We start from the raw sequence: 26,896 nt of genomic DNA, 5'->3' as shown, positions 1-26,896 counted from the left end.
CGGGGAGCCACGGGGATGGGGGGACTGCAGGGCTCGGGGGGACGAGGAGCTGCGGGGATGGGGGGGGACGGGGAGCCGCAGATATGGGGGGGACTGCAGGGCTCGGGGGGGCGGGGAGCCGCGGGGATAGGGGGGAACTGCAGGGATGGGGAGCCGCGGGGATGGAGGGGGGACAGGGAGCTGCAGGGATGGGGGGCACGGCAGGGCTGGGGGGGACAGGGAGCTGCAGCGATGGGGGGGACTTCAGGGCTGGGGGGGCTCGGGGGGACGGGGAGCCGCGGGGATGGAGGGGGGACGGGGAGTGCAGGGATGGGGGGGACTGCAGGGATGGGGGGATGGGGAGTGCAGGGATGGGGAGCCGCGGGGATGGAGGGGGGACGGGGAGTGCAGGGATGGGGGGGGCTGCAGGGCTGGGGGGGCTCGGGGGCACGGGGAGCCGCGGGGATGGGGGGGCACGGGGAGTGCAGGGATGGGGGGACTGCAGGGCTGGGGGGGCTCGGGGGCACGGGGAGTGCAGGGCTGGGGGGGGGCTGCAGGGCTGGGGGGGCTCGGGGGCACGGGGAGCCGCGGGGATGGAGGGGCACGGGGAGTGCAGGGCTGGGGGGACTGCAGGGCTGGGGGGCTCGGGGGCACGGGGAGCCGCGGGGATGGAGGGGGGACGGGGAGTGCAGGGCTGGGGCGGGCTGCAGGGCTGGGGGGGCTCGGGGGCACGGGGAGCCGCGGGGATGGGGGGGGGATGGGGAGTGCAGGGCTGGGGGGGACGGGGAGTGCAGGGCTGGGGGGGCTCGGGGGCACGGGGAGCCGCGGGACTCACCCCAGCCCCCCGGCCCGGGCCGGCCGCACTTACCGGGGTCCAGGGGCGAGCTGAAGCCCAAGCTGGGGTGCAGGAAGGCGGGCGACATGACAATAGCGAGGCGCGGCGCAGCCATTCCCGGGCCGGGGCCGGGCCGGGCGGGGGGCGCGCGGGGCTCAGGCGGGAGCGGGGCGGCGGGGGCCGAGCGGGGCCCGCATCCCCCGGGGGCCCCGGGGCGCGCCAGCGGCTCAGCCCGGCCGGCCGGGCCCGGGGTGCGGAGGAGCCGCGGGCTCAGCGGGCGGCGGCGGGGAGCCGGGGCGGCGGCGGGGCCGCGGCGCGGGGCAGGGGCCGGGGCTGGCCGCGGCGCGGGGCGAGGAGCTGTTCCGGTGCTGACCCTGGGCGCAGCGGCGGCGGCGGCGGCGGCTTCGCCATCTTGCTCCGGCTCCCCCCGGCGGCACTGCAGTGAGCGGGGGGGCCGGAGCGGAGCCAGGTGGGGGGGGGGGGCTTGGCCAGGCTGCTGCCCCTGAGCTCGTCCCCGCCACCCCTCGGCTCGGGCTCCGCTGAGCAGCTGGGACAGCGGGGGGGGGGGCTAGGGCACTGGGGGTAGGGCAGGGGTGGAGATGTGGGGGCTAGTGCAGAGGTGGGGGCTGGGGGCAGTCCAGGAGTGGAGGGGGGGCTAGTGCACAGGTGGGGGGCTGGGGGCAGTCCAGGAGTGGAGGGGGGGCTAGTGCACAGGTGGGGGGCTGGGGGCAGTCCAGGAGTGGAGGGGGGGCTAGTGCACAGGTGGGGGCTGGGGGCCAATGCAGGGAAGGGGGGGATGCAGTAAACTGACTCGGGGCTCTGCGTGCAAAAAATAAAATATTTTTTGTTTTCAACTCGGGAATAAAATCACGAGTGGGGCCACTTGTCCTGCAGACGTGCGCAGACCCACCCGCACCCTACTGACACTCAGGGGCAGTTCGCCCCCCTGCCGCATTGGTTTGCTCCACCCACCCCCGACTTTTCATAGGTCTATATGCTCCGGGGCCCCCCCGCAGGATGTCATCACAGATAATGCTCCACAGGCTGACCCAGCTTTGCCCCCCAACAGTTTTTTCTGAAGCGATTCCCTGGCTGGCTCCCGCTGCCCCCCAGCGCTCTCCCCCACGTGCAGACCGCCACCCCCACCCCGCTGCGCTGGGGCATCGCCAGCGCACCCCACTAGCTGAGCGCTGGGGCCACGTCTCACCCAGGCGTCGCCTCCAGATCCCTTCGTGCACCAGAACGATCCAGCATGTGGGCTCCCCGGCTGTGTCCACCCCGAGCCCGCTCTCATGTTATTTCAGCCCAGGACCCCTAGCTACAAACAGAGACAGGACAAGCACAGACAATGGGGCCTGCACGTGCCCCTGCCTGGAGCCCGGGGGCTTTGGCTACAATGGGAGCCGGATCCCGACAGAGCCCGACTGGCAGCAATCCCAGCACAGCCCTGGGTCGGCGCTGGAGGCGTCTCCCTCAGCAGGGCGTCTCGTCTGGCAGGGCTGCGTGGCTGCAGCGGAACCAGACTTGGCCTTGGTGCACAGAGCATCCAGCTCCACACTGCTTCAGCCAGCCCAGCTGGTCGGATTCCTCAGGGGGGCTCAGGGGACATTTGTGCCTTTCCACTGGTTTTCAAACAGAGGAATCAGGAGTCCTCGGTTCCGTGCCTAGCCCTGCCGCTGACTTGCTGTGTGACCTTGGGGAAGTCACCTCACCTTCACCCGGGCCTCAGTTTTCCTGTCTATGATGGGGGATGATCTTTAGCTGCATCACAAAGGCAGAGCAGGGAGAGCACATGAAGTTCTTTTTATTGGTGTCCAAAGTGCTTGGAGAGCGTGGTACTCAAAGATGGCGAGAGCGTTGGGAGTTTGAAAGTGGCTGCTGCCACGCTCAGCAAAGCTGCTCTCACTGAACAGAGATGGGATTCACGGCCTCACCAGGAGGCAAGATGGCTCCCAGACCAGCAAAGTGCCACCCAGCTGGCCAGGCAGGAGAAAGATCTGAGGACCCAGCATCCCCTGGGGATGCAGCCAAAAGGCTCTCATCTCAGGAGGGCGGCCAGAGGGGCTGCCCCCGCTTTCTAGGCTACGGACGTGACCTAACCGAAGAGGCAGCCCTGTTTTCCTAAGCGGTGGTGGTGCAACAAGCCCAGGGGGAGGCTGTGCTCAGCTAAAGGTGCGCCTTCCCCCTCCCTGCCTCCTGGACATTTACTGAGACAGCTGAAGGCCTAGGAGGAAACCTCACTTGATTGGCACATGATTTAATGTTCCCCAGGTCCCATGACCCACTAGCTGCTCCCCTGGTGCCCAGGCTCGCTAGGTCTCACATGTCCCATCCTTTCCTGCACTTTTAATATTGAAAGCCAAATTGACATGCATGTTAATTGTTTAGAAGACCTGAGCTTGCAAAAAACACTGCGCTGCAGCTGTAGCACTGCCACAAATAGATCCCGGCTTGGAGAAATTAAAGTCTTCTTGCAAATAAATGTTCTCCAAGAAGGCAGCTGCATCATTCAGAGCTAATTTGCTTTCTCCCTGGGACTCGAGATTCCATTGCTTTGTACCCAGCTCTGCTCAGCACAATTCCCCCTTGTAAGCAGCATGGAGGATTGGGAGAGTGGTTGCACAGCACACAGGCTGAACAAGAGTAGGGAGCACAAGGCACATTGAAAGAATATTCCTCCGCAGCAGAAAGGAGTCAGGTGGGGTTTTTTTTAGTAAAATTCACCCTGGTTTCCAAGCAGGACCCCAGCGAGGGGAGCTGCCCTTGGAATCACAGTCACGTCATTACAGGCAGAGAAAAAGCTGTTCGTTTCTCACTCTCTTACTGAGTTTGTGCTCATGGAGCCACATTTTCAAAGGGCCTCTAACCCCCCTGGAGACGTTTGCATGCACAAATCAACAGCAGCTGCACACACAAATGCAGAGAAGTTTGCACCTGTTGACAGGTGAGGCTGCAATGCAACGGGTGTGTGCCAGGCAGGTGCCCTTTGAATCGGGTTCAGGATGTGCAGCAGTGACACATTGCTCGAATACCCAGCGACAGGTTTTCCCCCACAATTCTCAAAGATTAATCTTGAGAATAACTGGGCTAAATCCGGAGCCGTTCACAGTGACAGTGAAGGCACCGTCATCTCGCGGTGGCCACTTGCATGGGGCTTTACAAACCTGAATGCAACCGGTCCCTGCCCCCAAAAGTGCACACAGTTGTGATGCAGGCATTTTCTCTCTCCCTCTCCCCGGAGCCTGCCTCACTCCTACATGTTACACAGGCCAGGCTGTGTGCTCCTCTTTAGACTTGCATGCAGGCCAGGGAGGTAGGAGTATTACTGTGCCTGTTTTTCAGGTGGGGAAATGGAGGCCAGAGAGGAAGTGCAATTTGACCGAGGTTACACAGTGAGTTGATGATGGCTTGCGGGCCGGCTTAAAATGGCTCATGGGCCGTAGTTTTCCCACCCCTGTGCATGAGCTTCTGCAATGTCAGCCCTCTCCTCCCCTGGTCACCCCAGCGGGGGGCTTTGCTTGCTCCTGGAAAGAGGGAAGGTTTTCAGCACTAGGCCTCAGTTCTTTAGACTCCCCCTCCTGCAGCTCTATGGCCAGCGTCCTGCCCCCTCTGCAGGTGCTGAGATGCCAGCTGCTAATGAGGCTCTGCTAATGCTAAACTATGCCAAGATAATCCGAGCTGCTTGCTGCCAGCGTCTTGAAAGGGCCCAGGAGGGCTGCAGTGGCCGACAGGTGCAGCGCTCCCTAAATAGCAAGGCCAAGAGTGTGCCTATAAAAACCGGGGACACGCCTAGCACCCAAGGAGAACTTGCTGAGGGCTGTTCGGGAAGGAGCCTGCCACGAAGCCTGCACCAGGTAAGTGCCAGCCAGAGAGCCCGGCGAGAATAAAGCCAGAGGAGAAGGAAGCTGGTGAGGAATGAGGCATCAGCTGTAAACACTGCATGGAAACCAGGGAGAGGTCAGCTTGGAAAGAGCCCCAGCTCCCCCGGGAATGACCTGGCCAGCCTGAGGAGGAGATGGAGGTGATGATGAAGGCGCCCGCCAGTCACACAGGGCCCTAGTGCACTAAGGCCCCCGTGGGTGTGACTCTCCCGGCTCCGTCCCCACAAGGGGCTGGGTGCTCCATGGTCACTGGGAGCGGGACGGATGGTTATGGTTTAGGAGCACAGCCACCCAAGGGAGAGGTCTGCAGGGCCCACGGCCGCAGGGTTAGTTCTTGAGCCCGCTGGGAGGGACACGTCTCTGATGGCGAATACAGGACTTTAGGGGCAGCTCCTTGGTGGGCGTCAGAGGCCACCTAGCCCAGGGGAGAGGGGTGAGGCCAGGTATCTGGGGCGATGGGCCCATGGGACATGCAGGGGCCAGCCTGCAGCCTGCCTGGTTAGAGTCACCCTGTGAGTGCTTCAAGCCCGTCTCAGCTGTCCTGCCGGGGACGAGGGGGAACAGCCGGGGAGAGCCCAGACAGGCATTAGCTGAGCTCTTGGGTCTGGTACAGTCCGGGGGAGCTGCCGGGTAGGGATTTTGCTTTGGACTGTTAAAAGTTAAGTTGAAGGGTCCCTAAGCCCAGGACAGGGGATCGCCCCCCCAGCCCCCTCGCTGTGACTGGAACTCTAAGTAAATACAACACAGGAGTCCCCAGAGGGAGAGAAGGTGAATGCAACAGCCCTTGCGGTCCCCGCGGGCCCTGGGCCTCGTGCCGGGGGAGAGGGAATACTCACCCCTGCTGAGCTCAGCAGCCTGGGCAGCACGAGGACTCAGGGCTTGTGCCAGTGCCTGGCCTGGGCCCTTCCCTTGGGTCCCCCTGGCACGCAGGCTGGGTCAGCAGTGACATCTGGGCTCAGCAAGGCCAAGATTTCACTGGAAGGATTTCACTCCCCCTTTCAAATGTCAGTCCATCCCCACGCTGGGGCGCCTGGCCGCTTGGCACCCCAGAAGCTTGCTGAGGGCCAGGGCCAGCGGCACAGATAAGGGGCCGGAGCCAGTAGGGCGGGCCCCTGCCCATCATAAATAGCTGCCGGCTGCACTGGCCCCACGAACTGGATAGTCCGCTGGGAAGGCGGAAATATTTCGGCTCAGTGTAACCCTAGAGCGGAGTCGCATCACAAGACGCTGCCCTGTGAATAGAAGAGTCCCAGAGAGGCAGGAGCCTTCTTCAAAACAACATGCGACCCCCCCAGAAATAAATACACGAGCTACCGTGGGGAGGGAGGGGGCCTTGAGGTGCTGCCCTTTGAGCAGGATTCCTGGCAGGGCGGGGGCGATGGAGAGTTCCAGGGTCCCCGCTGGTGTCTGACACTGCAGCTGGTGCCAGTCCCCGCAGCAAGGGCACGGTGCGGAGGGCAAAGAGAAGAGCTCATGGAGGGACCCCATCAACAACCAACATCATAAACCCAGTGGGAGATGTCCTGCCCGCCCAGGAGAGGCAGGGGCCAAGCAGGGCTGACGCCCGCTGCCTTCCTATGGGCTGACACTGGGGTAAATCAGCTTGGACTTTGACCCAGCTGATCTGGGGGTTTCTGCTGGGAGCCAGGACGCCTGGGTTCTAGTCTCAGCTCACATTGTAGGCGAGGCACCATCCCCCTCTGGCCCCATCTGCCCAGCTGTTAACAGGGGGCTAGAAATCCCAGTGCGAGGCCGAGAGGTGCCGTGAAATATTGCCTACAGAGTGTGCCAAGAGCCCATGCTGGACGGGGCTGCAGCGGGTGAAGGGAAACGCCAGAGCCAACAAAATGGCTCCTTGGTGGGAAGGGGGCGGTTTGACTGTTCCTCTGATCCCTGTGCTGAGAGCTACTCGGGCAAGGGGGCCTGTGTGGGGTGTCGTGCTCCTGGGGAATGCGGTGCAGGGGCCCTGGCGAGCTGGCTGAGGGGACGCCTGACCGTATTGACTTGCCGTGAAAGGTCACAAGTAAAAGGAACCCTCCCAACGTGCCAGGAGAGCTGAGTCCATCTGAGCAGCTCAGCAGGGACACAAGCTTCTGAGCTAGCCCAGGCAGAACAAGAAAAATCCCCCCTCCCTGCCCTCATTCTCAGCTCTCCTCTTTCCTCGCCAGGGGACGGGATGGAGGAGAATTTTTCCTGCCAAGTCAAGAAGATGGCGCTGGCCTTGGGAACGTCTCTGACGGACAAGGATATTGACCTGCTGCCCTCGGAGATGAGGCATCATGGTACGGGGGGTCACGGGCCAGGCCCTGCGATTGAGGCTGGCTCCACCCCAGGCCCCGGGTGCACTGCGTGGGGAGGCTCACGCAGATGCAGCCCCGGTTCAGGGAGGGGCAGGGGTTTGCCCCCTGGCTTTCCTTTTCCGGACAGTGAATTCAAAGGGGCAGGCAAGGGGGTACAGGGGCTCAGCGGGCTCCCGGGGGGGCAGCCCAGACTGCAGGGCTGGAAACCAGCAGCAATGAGGCAGGACCTGGTTTGTCTCCTGCTGCGACGGGCAGGTGCCCGGTCGTGCCCTCCCCCCCCACTTCCTGACATGTGGTCCCCTGCCCCTCTCTGCCCACAGCGGCCTTCAACTACAGCAAGTTCTTTGAGTACATGCAGAAGTTCCAGACGTCGAGCGAGCAGGAGCAGCAGGTGCGCAAAGCTTTCCAGCTCCTGGACAAGGACAACAGCGGCTTCATCGAGTGGAACGAGATCAAGTAACGGCCAGAGGCTTGTACCCACCCCCCCGTCCCTGCCCACATCCATCCACCCCCCCCCCAGGGCACACACCTGCCCCCCCCCCGGGGTGCCCCACCTTGGCAGGGCAGCGCTGGGGAAGCCAGTGCTGAGTTGCTGAGCTGGCTAGCGAGAGGACTGTGCTCCCCAGGGCTGCCAGGCTAGCACCTGCAACCTGTGCCACGGCTAAGTGCTGCCACGGTGCCCCCAGCTCCAGAGTGGGATCCAGGCTGCCGCAGGCCCAGGAGCTGCTCTGGTTGCTGGCCCCGTCTGCTCTCAGCCCATGTTCCCAAGTGTCCGTGGGCATCCACCCGCTCTCAGCCCAACAAGCCCTTGCCCAGACACTCAAACACCACCCTGGGCACCCCCAAAGGCCCGAGGCACTATCTCCATGCTGTGAGGGCTACATGGGCTGAGTCTGGCCTGTCCCTTCAAACCCCACCTGCCACTCTGCCCCATCTGGCACCATAAAACCCTCCTTGTCCCAGGCCAGCTGAGGCCCCAGCCGCCTCCTGAGCCTGGCGCCACCTGTCCCGCAGGTACATCCTGTCCACCGTGCCCAGCACCATGCCTGCAATGCCCTTGTCAGACGAGGAGGCTGAAGCTATAATCCAAGCGGCTGACACAGATGGGGATGGGAGGATTGATTTCCAAGGTAGGGGGCAGGCTGGCCGCCGGGGGAGGGGGGCATAGCACTTGCCCCTGGGGTATCCAAGCTCTGCTAACCCTGACCCCCCTTTCACTGGAACATGGGGCCCCTTTGGAGCTGCCCTCTGCAGCACTGTCGGGGGATCGGAGGTGTCAACCTCCAGTGGAGACTCCGCTCCCCCCAGCGGCCTCCCGGGGCTGTCTGCAAGGCGCAGGAAGCCAGCTGCAGCATTCAGTCTCCTACCGCCCATCTCCCTGGCCCCAAAACACAAGGCAGCCCGGCCCAGCACCCACCGCTTCTCTCCCCCGTCTCCCTGCAGAGTTCTCCGACCTGGTCACGAAGGAGAAGATCCCCAAGAAGAAGTGAGGCAGGGGAGAAGGAGAAGGAGCGCCCCACTTCCTGGCACCAGGCCGCCTGCTTTGGGGGCAGCCCCCCACATAGGCCGCCGCTGGCCGCCCATGCAGCACTGTGCTTGTCCTGTGTGTTCTGTCGCCTAGACCCCAGTGTGGAGGGGAAGGGGCTGCCACACCTGGCTGGCGGGGAGGGGACAGCAGGGGTGGGTACCAAGCTGCATACCAGGCCTAGAGCGGTAGGAGGCAGTTTTGGGCCAGGGCAGGAGAGAGGGCTTGAGAAATAAGAACCACTCCCCTGGCCCCACTGCAGCTGAACCTCCCCAGCACCTGCCCTGGCTGAGACGCACACGACCAGCAACAGGCGCATTCAAGATGGTGCCGCTCTCCCCCTGGCCTCCCACCCCAACAGAGCATCAGGGCCAGCCAGGCCGGGGCTGGGAGCAGAAAGACTGAAGAAAAACCAGATCCAACCCGGCTCCGAGCCTTGTGCCTCCTCAATCCATTCCCTTCCCCCAGCTCCTCCCGTCCCGCTCAGAGTGGGCCCAGCTCAGCACCGTCCCAAGAGCCCTGCCTGTGCCAGCTGGCTGCTCTCTGCCCAGAGAAGGGCAAGTGCACCATTGGCACAGCTGCTGCATTAGCACAGGGAGGGTGGGGGGTGAAGAAAGTTCCTGTCCTTGTGCCGTGTCCTGCATCACGCCCGCCCTTGTCCCAGCCTCAGCACATGTATTGCAGTCCTGGTGCCGTTTGCATCCATCGGGTCCGTTTCCTGCCCCAAATAAAGACTCTCTCGTGTGATCCCTTCTGCAGCTGAGCCCTTTGCTTTCGCCTGGCCAGCGCTGGCACAGCTAGGGGCCGGGAGAGAGAGTGCACACCGAGCCCTGAGCCTGGCCATTGCCTGCACCCACAGCCAGGAATTCCTGCTGGCCCTAGGCGCTTGGCCGGACAGAGGGCAGTTAGTGGCTGAGACAGAAGCCAGGAGGCCTGGCTCCCAGCCCCTGGCGCTGGACACGGAGAGATATACCCGGGGTCCACAAACCCCACTGGATAGCTGAGGTGAACCCCTCTACCCCCCTCCCCAGCACTCAGCACCAGCTGTAGAGCTGGGGGTTAAAGTCCCTCTGGACACATCCCAGGGCCTGGCACTGCTGGGCAGTCCCTGTTCTCAAAGCCCCATGAGCACAGCTCAGCATAACTGCGGCCCGTTCTGAGACTGAGCAGAATCTGGGCCGGGAGAGGACGGACCAGAGGGAAGCTGAGAGCCAGGGAAGGTGCTGGTGCGATGGGGAGAGAGGAGGAAGAGGAGATTCCCCAGAATGCTGCAGTGAAAGAGATTCAGGTTAACTCGCCGCACCCTTTCCCCTGACACCCCCAGCCCAGTGCACCGTACAGTGCCGGGGCCAGGCCCAGGGCTGCTCAGTCCTTAAAGCGAGGCACACGGCCAGCTGCCTGCACTCTGACGCTTGCTTCCCTGCTGCGATGCGCGTGCGCGGGTGAGAGCCCCTAGCTCTGCTCCAGCAGCTGGGGGAGATCCCCCCCGCCGTGCCAATCCTGCTAACTTATTCCAGACTCCCAGCTGATACGGCTGGGTCAGCTCATAATCTCCCCCACCCTGAGTAGACACCAGATTGAGCCACAATCTCCCCAAACCGCAAAACCTCTGTCAGCTTCTGCCCTTCTCCCCAAAGGAGAAGTTCAGATAATCCCCCGCTGAGAGGTCCCGTTATCCCGTTATCCCACCTAATCCACTAAACAAGAGGCCAGTTTTCAGCCTCCTTAATTGGGGATCTTTGGCCAAGCTTATTCTAGCTGTGCTGGTCGCATGGCCTTCCTAGCCCGTTCCTCCAGCAGGGATGGGCCCCCACAGGGGAAACTCAAGGAGCACGGCAGTGGGGATGTGGCCAGAGCAGGCTAACGTCCGTGTGGAGCCGCCTTGGCTGACTCTGGAGCTGTGGGAGGAGAGGACTTGTTTCAGCCCATGGCCCTCGCCTTCAGTTTAATTTCTCCCTGGTGCAGAACATGGGAGCAGAGCTGGGCGAGGCCAGATCGAGTGGGCGATCCCTCTCTGAACCAGAATTCCTGGGACAGGGACCGGGCCGGATCTGACAGATGCAACAACTGGGGTCCCAGACACCATTGCCTAGGGGACATGGGGCAGCATCTCCAAGAATGTGGCATAAGAAGCCAGGCCAGTGCTCCCCAACGGGGTGCAACCCTGTCAGGCCAAAGGACACCCACCTTGTGATCGGGGTAAGGGAGCAGCACCACTGACTGGCAGCAGTAGTGGGCTGTTAGCCGCCACGGGGGGTGACACTCCCCCTTTACCATTGGGGTACACTGCCCCAACATTGGGGTTAGGGTGAGGCAGCAGCAGGTGCAGGAGCACCCCCAGGCTGTTGTCAGCACCAGGGCCCTCGGGGCAGGCAGCTCAGGGCTGCTCTCCCCACCCGTACAGCCCCCGAGGCCATGACTGCAGCAGGGGACTTTAAAGAGGTGAAATTCCCTAAGCTCGACCAGGCTTATGGTACAGCTGCCATTACAGCCCAGATGTTCCTGGCTCCCAGCCCTGTGCTTACCCCACTCCATCTGTGCACGAGCAGGTCCTTGCTCTGATGGCACTGGGCCTTGCAGAGATGCCCCCAGAGTCCACTCTAGCGGCCCCTTCCACGACAACCCCGAGCCAGGACCAGGACAAGGGCTGTTCAGTTGCACACAGCCAAGTCTGAAGATCTGTCTTTGCTCTGCTACCCGGAAAACATCTCTGCCCTGCTGTGCCAATGCTACCAGCCTGTGGGAGCCGCTGAGGTCACTCAGGGTGAACTACAAACAGAACAGAGCAGACAAACCCCAAACGCTGGTGGATCTTCCAATACTTAGATTTACCAAGCCAGCCCAAAACAGTTTCTGTAGTACCTCACTGGTTGCTTAGAAGTCCAAACAATGCAGTTCCCTTAAAGTGCCCAGCCTCAGGCCTCCATCCAGACACACGTCAAACATATAATGATAAACTCTGAAAATCTTATCTCATATAAAAGAAAAACTTCTCCTGATCCCAAAGGACCAAGCCTCAGACCCAGGTTCAATGATAACTTAAATCTTACCCAAAATACCCGCTTAGAGCCAATTCTTGTTAACTAAACTAAAAATTTATTAAAAAGAAAAGAGAGTTGGTTAAAAGATCAATACACAGACAGATGTGAATTCAATTCTTGAGGTTCAGATACAGCAGAGATGAGCTCGTAGTTGCCAAAAGTCCTTTTGGAAATAGTTCATAGGTTACAGTCCAATGTCCATATTCAGGGTGGCTCCAGTCAGTGACTGGGGATCTCAATCCTTGTGGCTTAAGGTTTCCCCCTCTTGAAACCCAAAGCAGATCTGAGATGAAGCAGGATCGTGTCCCAAGGTTTTTATACATTTCCAGCAGCCTTTTGGCCTGGGAAAACAATAGGCTTAACTCTCCTTCTCCCAAACATCCTGGCAATTAGCACAGAGTAATTTATCCTTTAAACAGTTCAGATCCAGGTTACCACAACCTTCAAAGAGATAGAGACAATGATCCTGTTTCACTCAAGTGTCTGTCTTCCTAAATGTTAATATTCCATTTTTGATCTTTGGATCAAAGCTATAGTGATAGACAAGACCTGTTTGCTGACATCCCAAGACCTTCTGCCTCTAACAATGCAGACTTGCATTTCAAAGCTCTGTCCATTTACATCTCTTCCTAACCAATCTTTAAAGTTCGGCCCTGGGTCAGGTGAGTCTGTGAGGTAATTAACTCTTTCTGGCCCTGTCACTTTTCAGTGAGATATTATATTACACTCATAACGTCACACCTGCTGCACTCCTTCCCTGGGCCGCATGGGCTAGAGGGGGCAGCCATGCTCCAAGCCTGCGCCAGCAATGGGAGTGGGGGTCAGCCAGCAGGAAAGGCTAATGCCATTGCTGAGTGATGCCTGGCTCCCGCGAGGGAAATATCCCAAGGAACTACTTGGCCCCGTTCTAGCAGGACAGACACGGCTGCACACAACTCCCATCAAAGGGAACAGGAGACCTGTGGGTGAGGAGTCCATGGACCGCCTTCCCTCTCACCCCCAGCAGGCAGCTGGCTCACCACTGCGATTCAGGTGGGATAACAGGCTCCATCTCCCCCAAGGGTCCCGGGCCGCCAGCCAAGATAAAGCTACAGAATCTGTTGCATAACTTAGCCTGTTTATTCATGTCTGAACCAGGCATCGGCCTAGAAGTTAGCCAAGGCTGCTGCTCACGGGATGGAGAGATGCTGTCATGAAAAGGCAGGGCCGAGCCTATGACCCAAAACTAGCCCAGCATTGGTCATCCAATTACATTGTGCCCACTGCTGTGGTCTTCCCAAGTAGCAGGGGTGGGTGGGGTTCCAGGACTTCTGGTCTACTCCAAACTGATCTGGAAGCCCCAACCAAAAAGGGAACTTGCACCTAAAACCCTCAAGCTAGCACCAGGACTGGCTGGTGCCGACTGGCTTGGAGCAGGGGAGATCACAATGCCTGATGGTACAACAATCTCGCTACAGTTCCAGTCACATTTAAAAAATTATGCAAAGAGAATGTGGGAGGGCTGGAGCCTGAGCCGCTGTCCCATCCAGGGAGCTGTTTACCGCAGCTGGGATTCTGGCCTGGGATTGTAGCTGCCCAAGTGAAGCGCAGGCTTGAACGTGCTAGGCAAGGTGCAGGAGCCGCCTCCTTGCCCCAGTGCATGGCAGGCTGAACGCCAGCAGCCAGCGGGGAGGGGCAGCACAGAGACGGCGCGGGGCAGAGTGATGAAAGGAAGGGATTCTCCACTATGACTGGGCAATGCTCCGCATGGCTCGGTTCAGCCCAGGCCAGGGTTTATTACTTGGGTTACAGCCGGGGGTTGAGGCTTGGGCACAGCTCACTTCCATGGAGCTGGGTGCTGCCAGACACACCGCCCCGCCCCAGAGGGCCCCAGTCTGGATAGACGAGAGAGGAGAACCAGTCCCACCTTCACACCCGAGGCCCAGGGAGACGAAGGGACTCACCCAAGGCCACACAGGGAGATGCGGGGGGGAGCTGGACCCTGAACCCAGGTCTCTCATCTCCCAGTCCAATGCTGGGCCAAAAGGGCCAGGACTGTACCCCTAGAGCTCCCCACGCCCCAAGCAGCTCTTCGCATGCGGCGAGACTGGGGGAAGGGCCTAGTGTGAGGAGGCAGGACACCTGGGTTCCATTCCTGGCAGTCGGGAGTTACCTCCCGGGTGCAATAGGGCTGGGACAGAGACACCTGCGAGGACCTTCCTGCGCCTCAGCACCCTGCCCTTCCCCTCTGCACATGGAGCACAGCAGCACCTTGGGGTTAGGGGGCAGCACAGAGCATTGGGGTTGGGGGGTAGCGCAGAGTGCCGGGGCAGCACAGAGCATTGGGGTTAGGGGGTAGCGCAGAGTGCCGGGGCAGCACAGAGCATTGGGGTTAGGGGTAGCGCAGAGTGCCGGGGCAGCAGAGTGCTGGGTTGGGGGTAGAGCAGAGTGCTGGGGTTGGGGTAGCGCAGAGTGCCGGGGCAGCACAGACCATTGGGGTTAGGGGTAGTGCAGAGTGCCGGGGCAGCAGAGTGCTGGGTTGGGGGTAGAGCAGAGTGCTGGGGTTGGGGTAGCGCAGAGTGCCGGGGCAGCACAGACCATTGGGGTTAGGGGTAGTGCAGAGTGCCGGGGCAGCACAGACCATTGGGGTTGGGGTAGTGCAGAGTGCCGGGGCAGCAGAGTGCTGGGTTGGGGTAGAGCAGAGTGCTGGGGTTGGGGTAGCGCAGAGTGCCGGGGCAGCACAGACCATTGGGGTTAGGGGTAGCACAGAGTGCCGGGGCAGCAGAGTGCTGGGTTGGGGGTAGAGCAGAGTGCTGGGGTTGGGGTAGCGCAGAGTGCCAGGACAGCACAGACCATTGGGGTTAGGGGTAGTGCAGAGTGCCGGGGCAGCAGAGTGCTGGGTTGGGGGTAGAGCAGAGTGCTGGGGTTGGGGTAGCGCAGAGTGCCGGGGCAGCACAGACCATTGGGGTTAGGGGTAGCGCAGAGTGCCGGGGCAGCAGAGTGCTGGGTTGGGGGTAGAGCAGAGTGCTGGGGTTGGGGTAGCGCAGAGTGCCGGGGCAGCAGAGTGCTGGGTTGGGGGTAGAGCAGAGTGCTGGGGTTGGGGTAGCGCAGAGTGCCGGGGCAGCAGAGTGCTGGGTTGGGGGTAGCGCAGAGTGCTGGGGTTGGGGTAGCGCAGAGTGCCGGGGCAGCACAGACCATTGGGGTTAGGGGTAGTGCAGAGTGCCGGGGCAGCACAGACCATTGGGGTTAGGGGTAGTGCAGAGTGCCGGGGCAGCAGAGTGCTGGGTTGGGGGTAGAGCAGAGTGCTGGGGTTGGGGTAGCGCAGAGTGCCGGGGCAGCACAGACCATTGGGGTTAGGGGTAGCACAGAGTGCCGGGGCAGCACAGACCATTGGGGTTGGGGTAGTGCAGAGTGCCGGGGCAGCAGAGTGCTGGGTTGGGGGTAGAGCAGAGTGCTGGGGTTGGGGTAGCGCAGAGTGCCGGGGCAGCAGAGTGCTGGGTTGGGGTAGCGCAGAATGCTGGGGTTGGGGTAGCGCAGAGTGCTGGGTTGGGGGTAGCACAGAGTGCCGGGGTTGGGGTAGCGCAGAGTGCTGGGGCAGCACAGAGCATTGGGGTTGGGGTAGCGCAGAGTGCTGGGTTGGGGTAGTGCAGAGTGCCGGGGCAGCACAGAGCATTGGGGTTGGGGGATAGCACAGAGTGCCGGGGCAGCAGAGTGCTGGGTTGGGGGTAGCACAGAGTGCCGGGGTTGGGGTAGCGCAGAGTGCTGGGGCAGCACAGAGCATTGGGGTTGGGGTAGCGCAGAGTGCTGGAGCAGCACAGAGCATTGGGGTTAGGGGTAGCGCAGAGTGCCGGGGCAGCAGAGTGCTGGGTTGGGGGTAGAGCAGAGTGCTGGGGTTGGGGTAGCGCAGAGTGCTGGGGCAGCAGAGTGCTGGGTTGGGGGTAGCACAGAGCACTGGGCTTAGGGAGGAGCACAGAGACCGGAGAGAGGAGGGGAAGGTGCCTGGGATTATGTCCTTGGCCATGCAAGGGGCTGACTCCCACCAGAATGGGAATTGCTTCCCCTCCCCCGCCAGATTTCACATGATTAATTGATTCAGAGCCTGCAGCATCCAGGGTGCACTGGGGCAGTTAGCTCTGATTAATGCTGCTGGAACAAAGCATGGCTGGTGCTTCCTTGCTCTGCCCCGTGGATGCCAGGGCACTGCATAGCCCAGCCTGGTGCCCAGCTGCGAGCTGGTAGTGCCAGCCCCACCCTGCTGCCTGAGGGGAGCAGAGCCCATTGTTAACAAACAGTGCCCACTCCCATTCTACAGATGGGGAAACCGAGGCACAGAAGGAATGGCACCTGGCCAATGCCCCCGAGTCGGGACATCCCTGGCTCTCAGACTGCTCTTCCTTTTATATGGGTAGAGGCCCCTTCTTTGGCGGTTCAGGATGGGGCTGGTCAAGGGGAGAAGGGGGGCTATTGGTTAGAGAAAGGATGCTCTGGCTCCAGGAGGGACGCTCTCTGTATAGCAGCAGGGGCTCATGCCACACCCCAGCTGCCGGAATGCTGGGATCTCGCCCCCAAGGCTGGCTGGAATTTGGGGACAGACCATCCAGGAGCCAGAGGCATTGCTCTGCTTTGTGACGGGACTTACCAACTCCCCCATTCCCCAGTTATTCAGGCTGGGGAGTTTGAATGCCAGGGCTGCCTGCCTGCAGGGCCAGGCACTCTCCTGTAGTAGGCAATTCTCAGCAGCAGGAGAAGGGAGGGACGCTGGGAGGGAACTTGGGGACCCAGCGAGCAGCGTTACAGCTCAGAGGCCTGCTCATGGCGCCAGTTCAGTCCCAGCGAAAGGCTCTGCTGGATCAGGGCAGCCATGCAGCCCCCTTCTCACGAGCTGTTCTGCATTCAGCCCCGTTCGCCTCCCCCCGCCAGAAGGCAACAGCCTGGATTTGTTCCAGCGATAGTCAGTCAGGTGACAACTCTGTTCGGGGCGGGAACGGCCCTGGGGCTGGCAGGCGGCCATGGGCAGTGATGCCCAGTGCAGGAGGACGCCTCCCCAAGCAACCAGGCCCCTTTCCGTCTGCTGTGAAGCCACGGTGAGGCCTGACAAACTCATTCCACTCATGGCGTAGGCACGAGCCCAGCTCACAGCATCCTGCCCTGGGCACGGTGGGGCAACAGGCTGGACAGTCCAACAGGGCTTTTCCTTCCCTGAGGTCCAGGCCCCAGCTTCACGCTTGACGGAGGGTTTGTTCCCAGTGCAATGCCGGTGTGTCTGCCCCAGTGTCCCACCAGGCAGGTCCGGGTCAGTCCCTTCACTCTGCACCACCCAGCGCAGTCCTAACCTTCAGCCTCTTGTGTGCAGCGTGATAAGCTGGCTCTGGTGCAGCTCCTGCCACAGGCTCATCTCCAGCCGCAGGTCGTGGTTGGCGTAGAACAGCAGGGCCTTGTGCGTCGGGTCGAAGTAGTGTTCGGAGTAGGCCTGGTAGTTGGGGGTGATGAACCCGTAGGCGCTTACCTGGAGAGGGGGTGGAGTTAGCCAGATGCTGCCAGGAGCCCTGAGCAGCCAGGCACAGGCCCCACCTAAAATCCCACTGTGGGGGGGGGAACAATGCCTGGCCCCTGCAGCCCTTTAAAGGGAGATGTGGAGCAGAACCTGATCAGGGACCTGCTGCCTGTGCTGTACAGGCCTCCTCTGACCTGCTCCGGTGTGTGTGTGGGGGTGTCACCCTCATGTGGGTCTTGCCAGCTCTGTGTGCAGCCCAGATTGTTACACTCACTGGGAACGTGCAGATAAAACTCTCCTGCAGCTCCCAGCTAAGCGAGCAGGGCAGGAGCCCTGTAGCAGCAGCAGCAGCAATGCGCCACGCACTAGGGCTGCATGGCTGGACATGGGGAACGCGCGTGCCACACACGGGGGTAGAGTCATCGCCACAGAGATGAGGAAAATGCCCATGCTGCTAATTGCAGCGTGTGGCTCGCAGCAGGGCTAACACACCAGGCCCGTGCAGTGCAGCCACCAGCGGGCACAGCGCAGGGATCACAGTGGGACAATGAGTGCAGCCCAATGCAACGGCTGGGGCCCAGACAACACAGGGCACAGCAAGGCACATGGGCTCGACCAGGAAGCTCCAGAGAGAGGCCGTAGGGAATGCAGGCTGCAGGGGTGAAAGCAGCCAGCGCAGCGCCAGGCATGCCGTGGCTGCTGTCCCTCGAGGAGTCCAGCACAGGGGCCGGGGAGGGCTAGGAAATCCTAAGGCTGGCAGTGTGGCCTGTGACCAGCAGATGGCACCTTCTGCCTTGTGGTCAGGGCACAGTGGCCGGAGCCGGTTATTAGCCGTCCCTACCTCATCGCAGGTGTGGAGGGCAGCCAACAGCATCACTGCCCCGGTGGAGGGACGGTACAGCCTCCACTGCGGGGTGTCCAGAATGCTGGAGCGGAGGAACCTACCAGCCAGGAGAGAAGAGGGAAGACTACAGCCGATGGTGGGGACCGTGCCTTCACCCCGCGGAGCATGGGGAATTCACCTGCTCGGAGCGTCCCGCCAAGGGAGCTGGGCCAGTGGATCCCCCGCTGCAGTTACCCATCTTCTGGTGGATGGCTCCTCTGGGAGCCAGCCACATGGGCCCTGCAGATCAGCTGGGCTCCCTCCCTGCCTCCCCAGGGGCAAAGGCTCTGTCTCTGCAGCACTCGAGGGCTCTGGGGCCCTGGATCCAGCCCTCCCCCCATGGTAGTGCAGGGCCCCAGGAAGAGCTTGCAGGCAGAGGCTCCGACACAGGATCGCTACCGGTTCCTGACGTAGCGGATAAAATCCGGGTGAAACATCTTAAATTTCTCCGCCCGCAGGTGTTTCCCGAAGTATTGTTCCGGCCTGTGGGGAGGAGACGAGCTGGTGTGAGAACCCACCCGGCCCGAAGGGACTCCCCACGGCCATGTCCTCAGCCTGCTCAAGCTGCTTGGGTTGGAGCAGAGCAACGGCCCTTCCAGCCCAGCATCCACCCCACCCCCAGCTCCAAGGACATTAACTGAGACCCAGAGCCGTTCGTGCCTTAGAACCAAGGAGCAGGCTCGCTGGGGCTCCTGCTGCCCCTCTGCTGAACTATGGCAGCATCAGAGCAGGCTGCTGTTCCTATGCCTAGTGACTGCACCCCGGGCACTACAGCCAGGGAAGCTTGGCCCTGCGTCTGGCGGAGAGCAGAGGCCTGTGCTGCACAAGGGAGCCTCCATGTTGATCCTGGGCCACTAGCAGAGCTCTCCAGGCCTTGGTTTGCTCCGCTTTGCCTCAGGTCTCGTCACAGAGCCCTGCCCCCATGCCAGGATCCCTGCCACCTCTCCCATAACAGACACTGCCCCTTTACCAGTGCCTGATGGGACCTGGCCCCTACTTCCCAAGCATTACATGGACGGTGGGTACCCGGTTCCCCTCGTGTGGTGGGCAGTGGGCGCACAGATCTCCTGGAGTGTGTCACAGACCTTGGGCAGCGCAGGAACCAAGCGGCCTGTTTCAAACCAAGGACCCACCTCCCTGCCCCGGGACTCACCGAGCACCCTCATCTGAGCCTCTGTCGACAGGGCGGTGGGTCAGGGCCGCCCGGAGCAGCAGGTAATCTCGGTCATGGTCTGGGAGGAAGATGTACCTAGTTTCCTGTTGCAATGAATATGTCGATTAACGCTGTCTTGGCCCTTGGCCCAGCACTGCCTTCCCCACCTTAATGAGCCCTTGGCTGGGATCTTCGTTTGCTGCTGCCTGACCTGGGGCGGTGACAAGGCAGCCATGCTTGGCCCAGGACTGGGAGAGCCCAGAGCCACCCCTGGCACTCAGTACACCTGGAGCCTGGGCTCAGGATGGGCCCCACAACGGGGTTAATATTGAGGTGCATCAGCAGAACAGTGTGGGGAGACCACAGCTGGACTAGCAGAGGGGCTGTGGGTTGGGAGTGCAGGGCATCAGCAGAGCAGTGTGCGAGATGATAAAGTTGCGATGTTCCTCCGTAGATCTCACAACACATTACAAAGCAGGACACGATCATTCTTCCCATTGTGCAGGTAGGTAAACTGAGGCACAAGGCGAGAGGGACTCACCCACGGTCACCCAGTGGCTCAGTGGCTGGGGCAGGAATGGAACCCCCATCTCCTGAGTCCCAGTCCAGTGCTCCATCCATTAGGCCACACTGCCTGCCTGCTCTCGCTGCTCAGACACCCGGGCTCTAGCCAGCAGCGTCAGCATGTGACGGCCCAGGGCAGGCACATCCCCTCACCAGAGTCTGGGGCAGCTGGCGGAAGCCGTTGCTGGCGTAGTTATGCAGCGAGTTCATCATGGTGTTAGTAGAGAAGATGTAGAAGGAGGTCCTGCGGCCCACGTCTCTTTCAAAGCCCTTGGTGAGGGCCCCGTTGGTCCTGCGAGGAGAGGAGAGGAGAGGAGAGTCAGCACTGCAGGTTGCTCTGGGAGCTGCAACCCAAAAGAGCCCCCACAGTCTTAGCGCAGCTTCGGCCACAGGGATGTTCTTCCGGAGCTGGAGAGAGCGTTCCCACAAAGCCTGGGGCTGCCGGAGGCAGAGGGACCTGGCGTTACCGCAGGGCTTCTCCTTCGCGGGCCACAGACGAGCTCTCGGCCCAGGGGACTAGGAGCCCACAGCTCCGTCCTGGAGCAGGCGAAACAGCTAACGATGGGAAGCAGACAGCACCTGTCCGAGAATGGGGAAGGCCAACATCTGCCCCTGCCCTGTTCATGTGTGCCACCCGCCAGCCCCTGGCCAGCCTGTCCCTCTTCCTGCTTGTGCTATGCTCTGCCTAGGGCCCTCATGCAAACCTCACTCACGCGGTGCACGAATGAGTGAACTCCCCTGTGGCCTGCGTGTTACTGGGGGCCCTGCTGGGGGCGCTGTCACCCTGAGTACAGTACAGGTATGATATCCCCCCCCCCCCGCTGCGCTGCCCAGCCCCCCAGCGAGCTCTCCCCTGGGGCAGGTACAAACCCCTCCCCCTCACACCACGCTGCCCAGCCCCCCAGCGAGCTCTCCCCTGGGGCAGGTATACTACCCCCTGCTGCCCAGCCACCCCCCGGGTGAGCCCTCCCCAGGGCAGGTATGCTCCCCCCCGCTGCCCAGCCCCCCAGCGAGCTCTCCCCAGGGCAGGAACAAACCCCTCCCCCTCACACCACGCTGCCCAGCCCCCCAGCGAGCTCTCCCCTGGGGCAGGTATACTACCCCCTGCTGCCCAGCCACTCCCCGGGTGAGCTCTCCCCAGGGCAGGTATGCTACCCCCCGCTGCCCAGCCCCCCAGCGAGCTCTCCCCTGGGGCAGGTATGCTACCCCCCGCTGCCCAGCCACCCCCCGGGTGAGCTCTCCCCAGGGCAGGTATGCTACCCCCCGCTGCCCAGCCCCCCAGCGAGCTCTCCCCTGGGGCAGGTATGCTACCCCCCGCTGCCCAGCCCCCCAGCGAACTCTCCCCAGGGCAGGTACAAACCCCTCCCCCTCACACCATGCTGCCCAGCCCCCTGGTGAGCTCTCACCTGGGGCAAGTACAAAGACCTCCCCCCCACACCGCGCTGCCGAGCCCCCGGTGAGCTCTCTCCTGGGGAAGGTATGCTCCCCCCTGCTGCCCAGCCAGCTCCCCAGGTGAGCTCTCCCCAGGGCAGGTATGCTCCCCCCGCTGCCCAGCCAGCTCCCCAGGTGAGCTCTCCCCAGGGCAGGTATGCTCCCCCCGCTGCCCAGCCAGCTCCCCAGGTGAGCTCTCTCCTGGGCCAGGTACAATCCACCCCTCCGTGTAGCACTGCCCAGTCCCCGGCGAGCTCTCACCTGGGGCAAGTACAAAGCCCTCCCCCCCACACTGCGCTGCCGAGCCCCCGGTGAGCTCTCTCCTGGGGAAGGTATGCTCCCCCCCGCTGCCCAGCCAGCTCCCCAGGTGAGCTCTCCCCAGGGCAGGTATGCTCCCCCCCGCTGCCCAGCCAGCTCCCCAGGTGAGCTCTCCCCAGGGCAGGTATGCTCCCCCCCGCTGCCCAGCCAGCTCCCCAGGTGAGCTCTCCCCAGGGCAGGTATGCTCCCCCCCGCTGCCCAGCCAGCTCCCCAGGTGAGCTCTCTCCTGGGCCAGGTACAATCCCCCCCTCCGTGTAGCACTGCCCAGCCCCCGGCGAGCTCTCACCTGGCGCAGGCACAAACCCTTCCCCCCCACATCACGCTGCCGAGCCCCCACGCGAGCTCTCACCTGAAGACATAGTCGTGCCGGTCGATCGCAGCCCCTGCCCGGGAGCCGTTCAGGATGCCACCGTTGCCCACCACGGCGCAGTGGACGCAGGGGGAGCCGCCCGCAGCAGCTCGGGGGTGGGCGTCGAACATGCGCCCGTTGGCCGACGCGTTGAGACGGCTCAGTGTGTCCCTCACAACTGGAACCACAAGCCAGGGGTGGAGTGTGAGCCTTGGGTGGGATACGGCCGACGTGCCAGGCACACGGCAGGCTTCACCTCCAGGCACGGGGGCAGGGTGCCAGCTGCCATGCTCCAGGCACTCCCAGTGCTAGCCGGGCTGGAGACCGAGACAGATTCTGCTCCCCACATGGCAGACCCAGCACCACCTCTGAGGGACAGGAGTCACCCACAGGGCAGGGCCAGGCCCCAGTCTTCCTGGGAGCAAGCGGCCAGCGCTCAGCTCTCAGGCGACAGACAGCTCCTCTCTCAGCCCCACTCACCCCTCACACCCCACCACAAGTGGTGGGCGAGCTCTCACCAGGCCAGCCAACCTCCTGCCAGCCGTGGGCCCCCCCATAGTTCTGCAGGCGTCGATACTCAGCCGGCCGGGCATGTTGGGCCCACTGCAGCACCGGGATGGCCTCCAGGAAGACGCTGGTGAATTTGGTGCTCACGATCCTCTTCCTGATGCCACTGGGGCACCTCTGGCAAAGCAAAACCCAAAGAGCGGGGGATGAGGAAGTGCCAGACAGCCATGCCAGGAGGGGGCTTGGGGGGGGCCTACCAGGGACGGAGGCAATGTTGCTCCTGGAGGGGTCTGGGGGGGGTCTTTGTGTGAGCCCAGCTCTAGAACCTCCAGAACCAGGAGGCCCCTGGTCTGGGCAGCCACGCAGGGGAGCTCTGGCTGGCCCCTTGGAGCTGCAGGATGAGAGGACACCGAGGAGGATGATGGGAGCCTGGTAGTAGGAGCCGGGCATTGTCTTCACTGGCACTGCACACCCCTCCTGTGCATGACCGCGCAGTGACGCTTCCCCCTCCAGGAACAAATCCACGGCCTGGAGCCCCCAGGCCTTTCCCCCCCGAAGGGAGCAGACGGTGCATACCGAGCTCTGGTACGTCTCATCCCGGCCATACAAGTCCCCCAAGAACGGCTGCAGCGTGGAGCTGGGGGCCCTACTGCCCAGCAGGGTCACCGGTGGCTGCGCTGGCATGGCTCTGGCTCTGGGCTGGCGAGCTCCGAGAGGATCCCTTGGGCAGGGGGCAGAGAACAGAGCAGTTTCATGGTGCGTTCCCCCTCAGACTGGCAAGGGGTCTACCCATCAGAGGGGGCGTAGGGCCCTGCTGCTTCAGGCTGCATGGTTGGCTGCTGCAGCTAGGGACTTTGCCCCCCGTGGCTCATTACAGGACGGCACCTGGGGAAGTGACGGCCAGCGGAGCCATATGAAGGCAGCTACGCAGGGAGAAACAGGGCATTAAAGGAGGCTCTGCCCCCTTGTGCCTGCACATCAGCTCTGCCCCCAGGCATGGGAGTTTGGTCACCGCAAAGGTTAAAGCCCTGAGGTTGCACAACCAGAGTCCTGCACCCCCTTGGGGCATGTGCGAATGGGACCCAGCGCCTCATGGTGCTTGATTGGCACGTGAAGACCCTGACTCACAGAGCAGAGGGAGCTGCTCCTCACCCTGGGGCTGCACACGGGAGGGAGGGGCAGCGCCAGCAGACTGGCCAGCTCAACCCTCCCCCAAGTAGACAGGCAAAGCTCCCTATCCTGTTCCTGATCCCCTGAGCCCAGTCACGCATGTGAGGGGAGGACTGGAGATCAGCACAGACACCAGTGCTAATCCAGCCCCGCTGCGGGGAGGGATGCAGGCAGGCCAGGGGAGTCGGGATCGCATCCCGCTCTGTAGGGCAGACAGAAGTGGGATCGGGGCCCATGAAGCCCGCCGGCCAGGACCATCGCTCCCCTGGGCGTAAGGAGCTGGGATTCTGCGTGCGAAGTGCTGGGCACCCGTTCCTGCCTCACAGCAGCCCCCACCCTGCAAACCTGGAAATGCTTCATCCCCAGCTGCCATTCAGGGCAGTGGGTGAACGCACAAAAAGGAGCCGGAGGTTCGTTTGCTTCAAAAGCAAAAATCCCCTGGCCTGCAACGCTGCCTCAGAGCCAGAGACCCAGGACCTGTCATCCTGCTCCTCTGGCCCAGGCAGCCCCAGGATGGGCCCCATACACCACCGCAAAGCAGCCAGAGGGGTAGAGGGAAAGTCCCCAAGTTTGCTAAACATTATCCGCCTGCTGTTTGAAAAGTTCCAAGGACACAAGATTGGCACAAAGACGTGAGCGAGGGCGAGATGCCACCACTGGCAGGGGCAGCTTGGCAGAGCTCCCAAGGCAGAGAATTCCCCCCACATCAGCAGCACCCTAGCCACGCACTTCTGCTGCTCCCATCGCTGGTGTCCATGTGCTGAGACCCACGGCAGGGACTGCGTCGCCTTCCCTGTAGCTAGAGCCCTCAGAGAGCAGAGAGGCGATTGCTTGGTCTTTACCTGTAGGGAAAGCTTGGGAAGCTCCCCCAGCTATAGCAAGTCCCGGCTTGGTACAGAAGCACCAGGGTCGCGGCACCCAGCAGAGCCCAGCACAGGGCACAGCTTCGCAGGCGGATCATGGCTGGAGCAGGGTCTGGGTGATGCAGCGATTCTCGTGGCCCCACAGAAGCTGTGGATCAGGCACAGAGAAACAAACCCAGCTCAGCCCGTTCATCCCCACGGTTGGCCTCTTCGTGGACACAGCCCCGAGCGGCCCCTCTGGATCCCCCCCGCCCTCGTACCTCTCCACTGGAACTCTAACCCAGCTGCATGTCTTGCCAGGATCCCAGGCAGCCTTGAGGCTGAAGCATGTCAGCTCTGCCAGCAGACGGCCCTTCGGAAAGAGATCAGGCGGACAGGACGTCGAGTGGACAGCTCTGTCCAGACTGGAAAGGATCCCAGAGGAGGGCGGCACAGAAAGGGGGAAGGGGGAGAGACCGTTCCTAGGAATCTGCAATGAGAACTCCATGCTATGCAAGATGTGGCTTCCTGTTCACCAACCCACTCAGCCTCAGTCCACCTCACTGTCTGCCTAGCCACCTCCAACCCAGCCACCCCCGCTTCCATCCCACATTCCCCAGCCTCATCTGCTTCTCTCCCTACCCACCAGCCTCTTGGTTTGCAAGACTCTGCAGGGCCAGAGACTGGCTCTCTGCTCCTGCCCGGGCCTCCTCCCTGCCTTTGCACCTTTCAGCGGCGCTGCCTGATCACGGAGGCTCTTTCCAGCTGCGAGACACGTCTCTGAAGCGCCTTTGGTTGCACTGGAAACTACGGGTGGGTGTATTGTACATGCGCTGAGATCGGTGCAGCCCATAACGGAAACCCCAGCTGCAGCATACACAGGATGTCTTAGCCAGCAGCAGCCAGGCCCTCCTGCACCATACCAGTAACAACTGCACCCTGGAGATAAGGAGCTGGTCCTTTGCTGGAGGACAGCCTGCGAGGGCTGGGCAGCCTTATCTACTCCCTGAGTGTGCATTCCTCCCAACCCCGGATTTCCCCAGGGCAGTTTGTTTAGACTGCTCTAAATGCCCTGTAACAGATGTTCAAAAACAGAACAGAGAGGCCAATCCAATGAGACCAGCCAGCGCCAGCCTCTTTGCTAGGAAAAGGGCGCGTGCTGAGAACTTGGTAGTTAGCTGAGCAGGACAGACTCAGCGCCACATGCGGCAGGGTAATTCTTCCTGGGTCAGCAGCACCCAGGCCTGAGCCAAGAGCAGGTCGCTGCACGATGCCCTCTCAGACTGAACCTGGGGGAATGCTGGCTGGGGCATGGCCCCCAGGACTCAGGGACAGAGGACTCCAGGGAGGTCACACTCCCAGCATCATCATGCAGGTTGCTATTGCTGCTGCCATCTGTGGGGAGGATGGTAAAGGAACAGCAGAAAAGTCCCAACTCCACCTCTCTCCCTTGTGGTCAATAACTGCCCCTAGACCTTGAGGAGCCCTCCTGGCCTCAGGGCACTGGGCAGCATGGTTAATGCACAGCAAGGCAGCTTGGTTGCTCTCAGAGGGAAGACAGAGAACACAGCCCCAGCTCCCTACTCCCCATGCTCACACGTGACCCCAGGGCTGACTCACCGGCAGGTGGCTACGTTCAAGGCCAGCACTTGGCTTGTGACCTTTTAACAGGCCATGGGACGGATGCAAACAAGAACACATTGGGGAACCAGGAGAGCCGCGAGCCCCTCTTGGAGCTGGGAAAGGCCCCTCCTGCACCTTGCCATCCATCTCACATCCCCTTCCCCTGCCATGGTCTGTCTGGGCTGTTGGGACGGTGCCAAATTGGTGTGGCCATACTGAATGAATGGTGAGAGGTATGTCAGGGGAACCCCCTGAACCCCCATGTTCATCCTTATGACTGTGTGGTACCCAATGCAAAATTTGTCATGTTGAGTGTCTTCAGAAAGCTCATGATGCACCAAGCATCGTTGTTATAGTGATGTTATAGGTTTTAATTTCACATATATAGTTATGAGGCTGAAAATGTGCCCTCGTGGCTTAAAACAAGGCCAGGAAAAACTTTTCAAGAGCAGAGGGGAAGTCCACACCTCATCAGGGCATGAATGGAACAAATCCAGCCCAGCCTCACAGGAACAAAAGACACGGGCCTAGGCAGCAACAAAGGATCTGTTGGACTCTGGAGTGAGTCACCCCCCTTCCTCTGATCAGTTTGGGACTGGGATGAGGTAATGCTCACCTGACCCTGAAGGTGAGCATGACAGAACATGATAAAAGGGATGTTTGCTATGCTTGCTCTCTCTCTCTTCCACCTCCATCTACAGACATCACCACCAAACGACTGAAGTGCTGATCAAACGGGAGAGCCTGGCTGAAGTGCAACCAGCCAGCCTGTAGCGAGAAGCATCTAAGTTTGTAAGGGTTTGAACATGTTAAGATCAGCTTAGAATGCGTTTTGCTTTTATTTCGTTTGACCAAATCCAACTTCTTGTGCTTTGACTTAAAAATCTATCTTTTGTAGTTTATAAATCTGTTTGTTTATTCTATCTGAAGCAGGGCATTTGGTTTGAAGCATGTCAGAGGCTCCCCTTGGGGATAACAAGCCTAGTGAGTATTAATTTCTTTGTTAAATTGATGAACTCATA

General features: G+C 61.4%; 4 protein-coding genes across 20 annotated transcripts in view; 1 reads left to right on the top strand and 3 right to left on the bottom strand.

Moving 5' to 3' along the window:
• The window catches only part of AATK (apoptosis associated tyrosine kinase), a 46,130-nt gene extending 44,073 nt beyond the window's left edge, over positions 1-2,057 (bottom strand). For 2 of the 4 annotated variants that reach the window (XM_030533931.1, XM_030533932.1), the window contains exon 1: positions 848-942. In XM_030533931.1, coding sequence (XP_030389791.1) covers positions 848-929 — 82 coding nt within the window. In that variant the 5' untranslated portion in view covers positions 930-942. Of the gene's footprint in view, positions 1-847; positions 943-1,187; positions 1,379-2,021 lie in introns of those variants that run through there. The other 2 variants (XM_030533935.1, XM_030533934.1) reach the window with 2 other exon arrangements.
• Positions 2,058-2,106: 49 nt separating this feature from the next.
• PVALEF (parvalbumin like EF-hand containing) lies at positions 2,107-9,813 on the top strand. Of its 3 annotated transcripts, XM_030533953.1 has the most exons (4): positions 2,107-6,977; positions 7,316-7,451; positions 8,010-8,125; positions 8,439-8,862. In XM_030533953.1, exons 1-4 carry the CDS (start codon positions 6,872-6,874, stop codon positions 8,483-8,485), a joined length of 405 nt encoding a protein of 134 aa, XP_030389813.1. In that variant the 5' UTR covers positions 2,107-6,871; the 3' UTR covers positions 8,486-8,862. The 3 variants fall into 3 exon arrangements, with proteins under 3 accessions (XP_030389813.1, XP_030389812.1, XP_030389814.1); XM_030533952.1 differs by lacking the exon at positions 8,010-8,125 and having other exon boundaries at positions 8,439-9,813; XM_030533954.1 differs by lacking the exon at positions 8,010-8,125 and having other exon boundaries at positions 6,764-7,451; positions 8,439-9,813.
• Positions 9,814-9,954: 141 nt separating this feature from the next.
• Positions 9,955-26,096, bottom strand: LOC115635365 (alpha-N-acetylgalactosaminide alpha-2,6-sialyltransferase 2-like). 12 transcript variants are annotated; one of them, XR_003996573.1, is made up of 12 exons: positions 24,978-25,277; positions 24,252-24,420; positions 22,816-22,960; positions 22,251-22,416; positions 21,733-21,910; positions 19,788-19,926; positions 19,071-19,174; positions 18,317-18,400; positions 17,876-17,975; positions 16,874-17,046; positions 11,046-11,289; positions 9,955-10,418 (listed from the first exon to the last, which is right to left on the bottom strand). XR_003996573.1 is itself a non-coding variant. In XM_030533941.1 (11 exons), the coding sequence occupies exons 1-10, from the start codon at positions 25,267-25,269 to the stop codon at positions 16,876-16,878; spliced, it is 1,548 nt and encodes a 515-aa protein (XP_030389801.1). In that variant the 5' UTR covers positions 25,270-25,278; the 3' UTR covers positions 11,881-11,902; positions 16,874-16,875. The 12 variants fall into 12 exon arrangements, 10 of the variants coding, with proteins under 10 accessions (XP_030389801.1, XP_030389800.1, XP_030389798.1 ...); XM_030533941.1 differs by lacking the exons at positions 9,955-10,418; positions 11,046-11,289 and adding an exon at positions 11,881-11,902 and having other exon boundaries at positions 24,978-25,278; XM_030533940.1 differs by lacking the exons at positions 9,955-10,418; positions 11,046-11,289 and adding an exon at positions 11,961-12,002.
• LOC115635744 (keratinocyte proline-rich protein-like) lies at positions 14,147-15,579 on the bottom strand. Its single transcript, XM_030534891.1, has 4 exons — positions 15,375-15,579; positions 14,779-15,158; positions 14,394-14,735; positions 14,147-14,329 (listed from the first exon to the last, which is right to left on the bottom strand). Exons 1-4 carry the CDS (start codon positions 15,559-15,561, stop codon positions 14,147-14,149), a joined length of 1,092 nt encoding a protein of 363 aa, XP_030390751.1. The 5' UTR covers positions 15,562-15,579.
• Positions 26,097-26,896: the final 800 nt, after the last annotated feature.

The sequence above is a fragment of the Gopherus evgoodei genome, chromosome 15 (assembly GCF_007399415.2).
Source record: "Gopherus evgoodei ecotype Sinaloan lineage chromosome 15, rGopEvg1_v1.p, whole genome shotgun sequence".
NCBI lineage: Eukaryota > Metazoa > Chordata > Testudines > Testudinidae > Gopherus > Gopherus evgoodei.
The sequence above is the reverse complement of the archived record's forward strand: the minus strand, read 5'-3'. Positions and strand labels throughout refer to the sequence as shown.

Excerpts from the sequence above, each read along its gene's own strand:
- LOC115635365 (XM_030533936.1), bottom strand. The coding sequence starts at position 25,269 with ATGCACACTCAGGGAGTAGATAAGGCTGCCCAGCCCTCGCAGGCTGTC. Across the intron at positions 22,961-24,251 it reads TTCCCAAGCTTTCCCTACAG|GGATCCTCTCGGAGCTCGCC; the intron begins GTAAAGACCAAG and ends CCCCTGCCCAAG. Across the intron at positions 19,927-21,732 it reads CGGCACGACTATGTCTTCAG|GACCAACGGGGCCCTCACCA; the intron begins GTGAGAGCTCGC and ends CTCTCCTCGCAG.
- LOC115635744 (XM_030534891.1), bottom strand. The coding sequence starts at position 15,561 with ATGGCCAAGGACATAATCCCAGGCACCTTCCCCTCCTCTCTCCGGTCT. Across the intron at positions 15,159-15,374 it reads GCCCCGGCACTCTGCGCTAC|CCCAACCCCAATGCTCTGTG; the intron begins CCCTAACCCCAA and ends ACTCTGCGCTAC. Across the intron at positions 14,736-14,778 it reads CACTACCCCTAACCCCAATG|GTCTGTGCTGCCCCGGCACT; the intron begins GTCTGTGCTGCC and ends CTAACCCCAATG.
- PVALEF (XM_030533954.1), top strand. The coding sequence starts at position 6,872 with ATGGAGGAGAATTTTTCCTGCCAAGTCAAGAAGATGGCGCTGGCCTTG. Across the intron at positions 7,452-8,438 it reads ATCGAGTGGAACGAGATCAA|AGTTCTCCGACCTGGTCACG; the intron begins GTAACGGCCAGA and ends GTCTCCCTGCAG.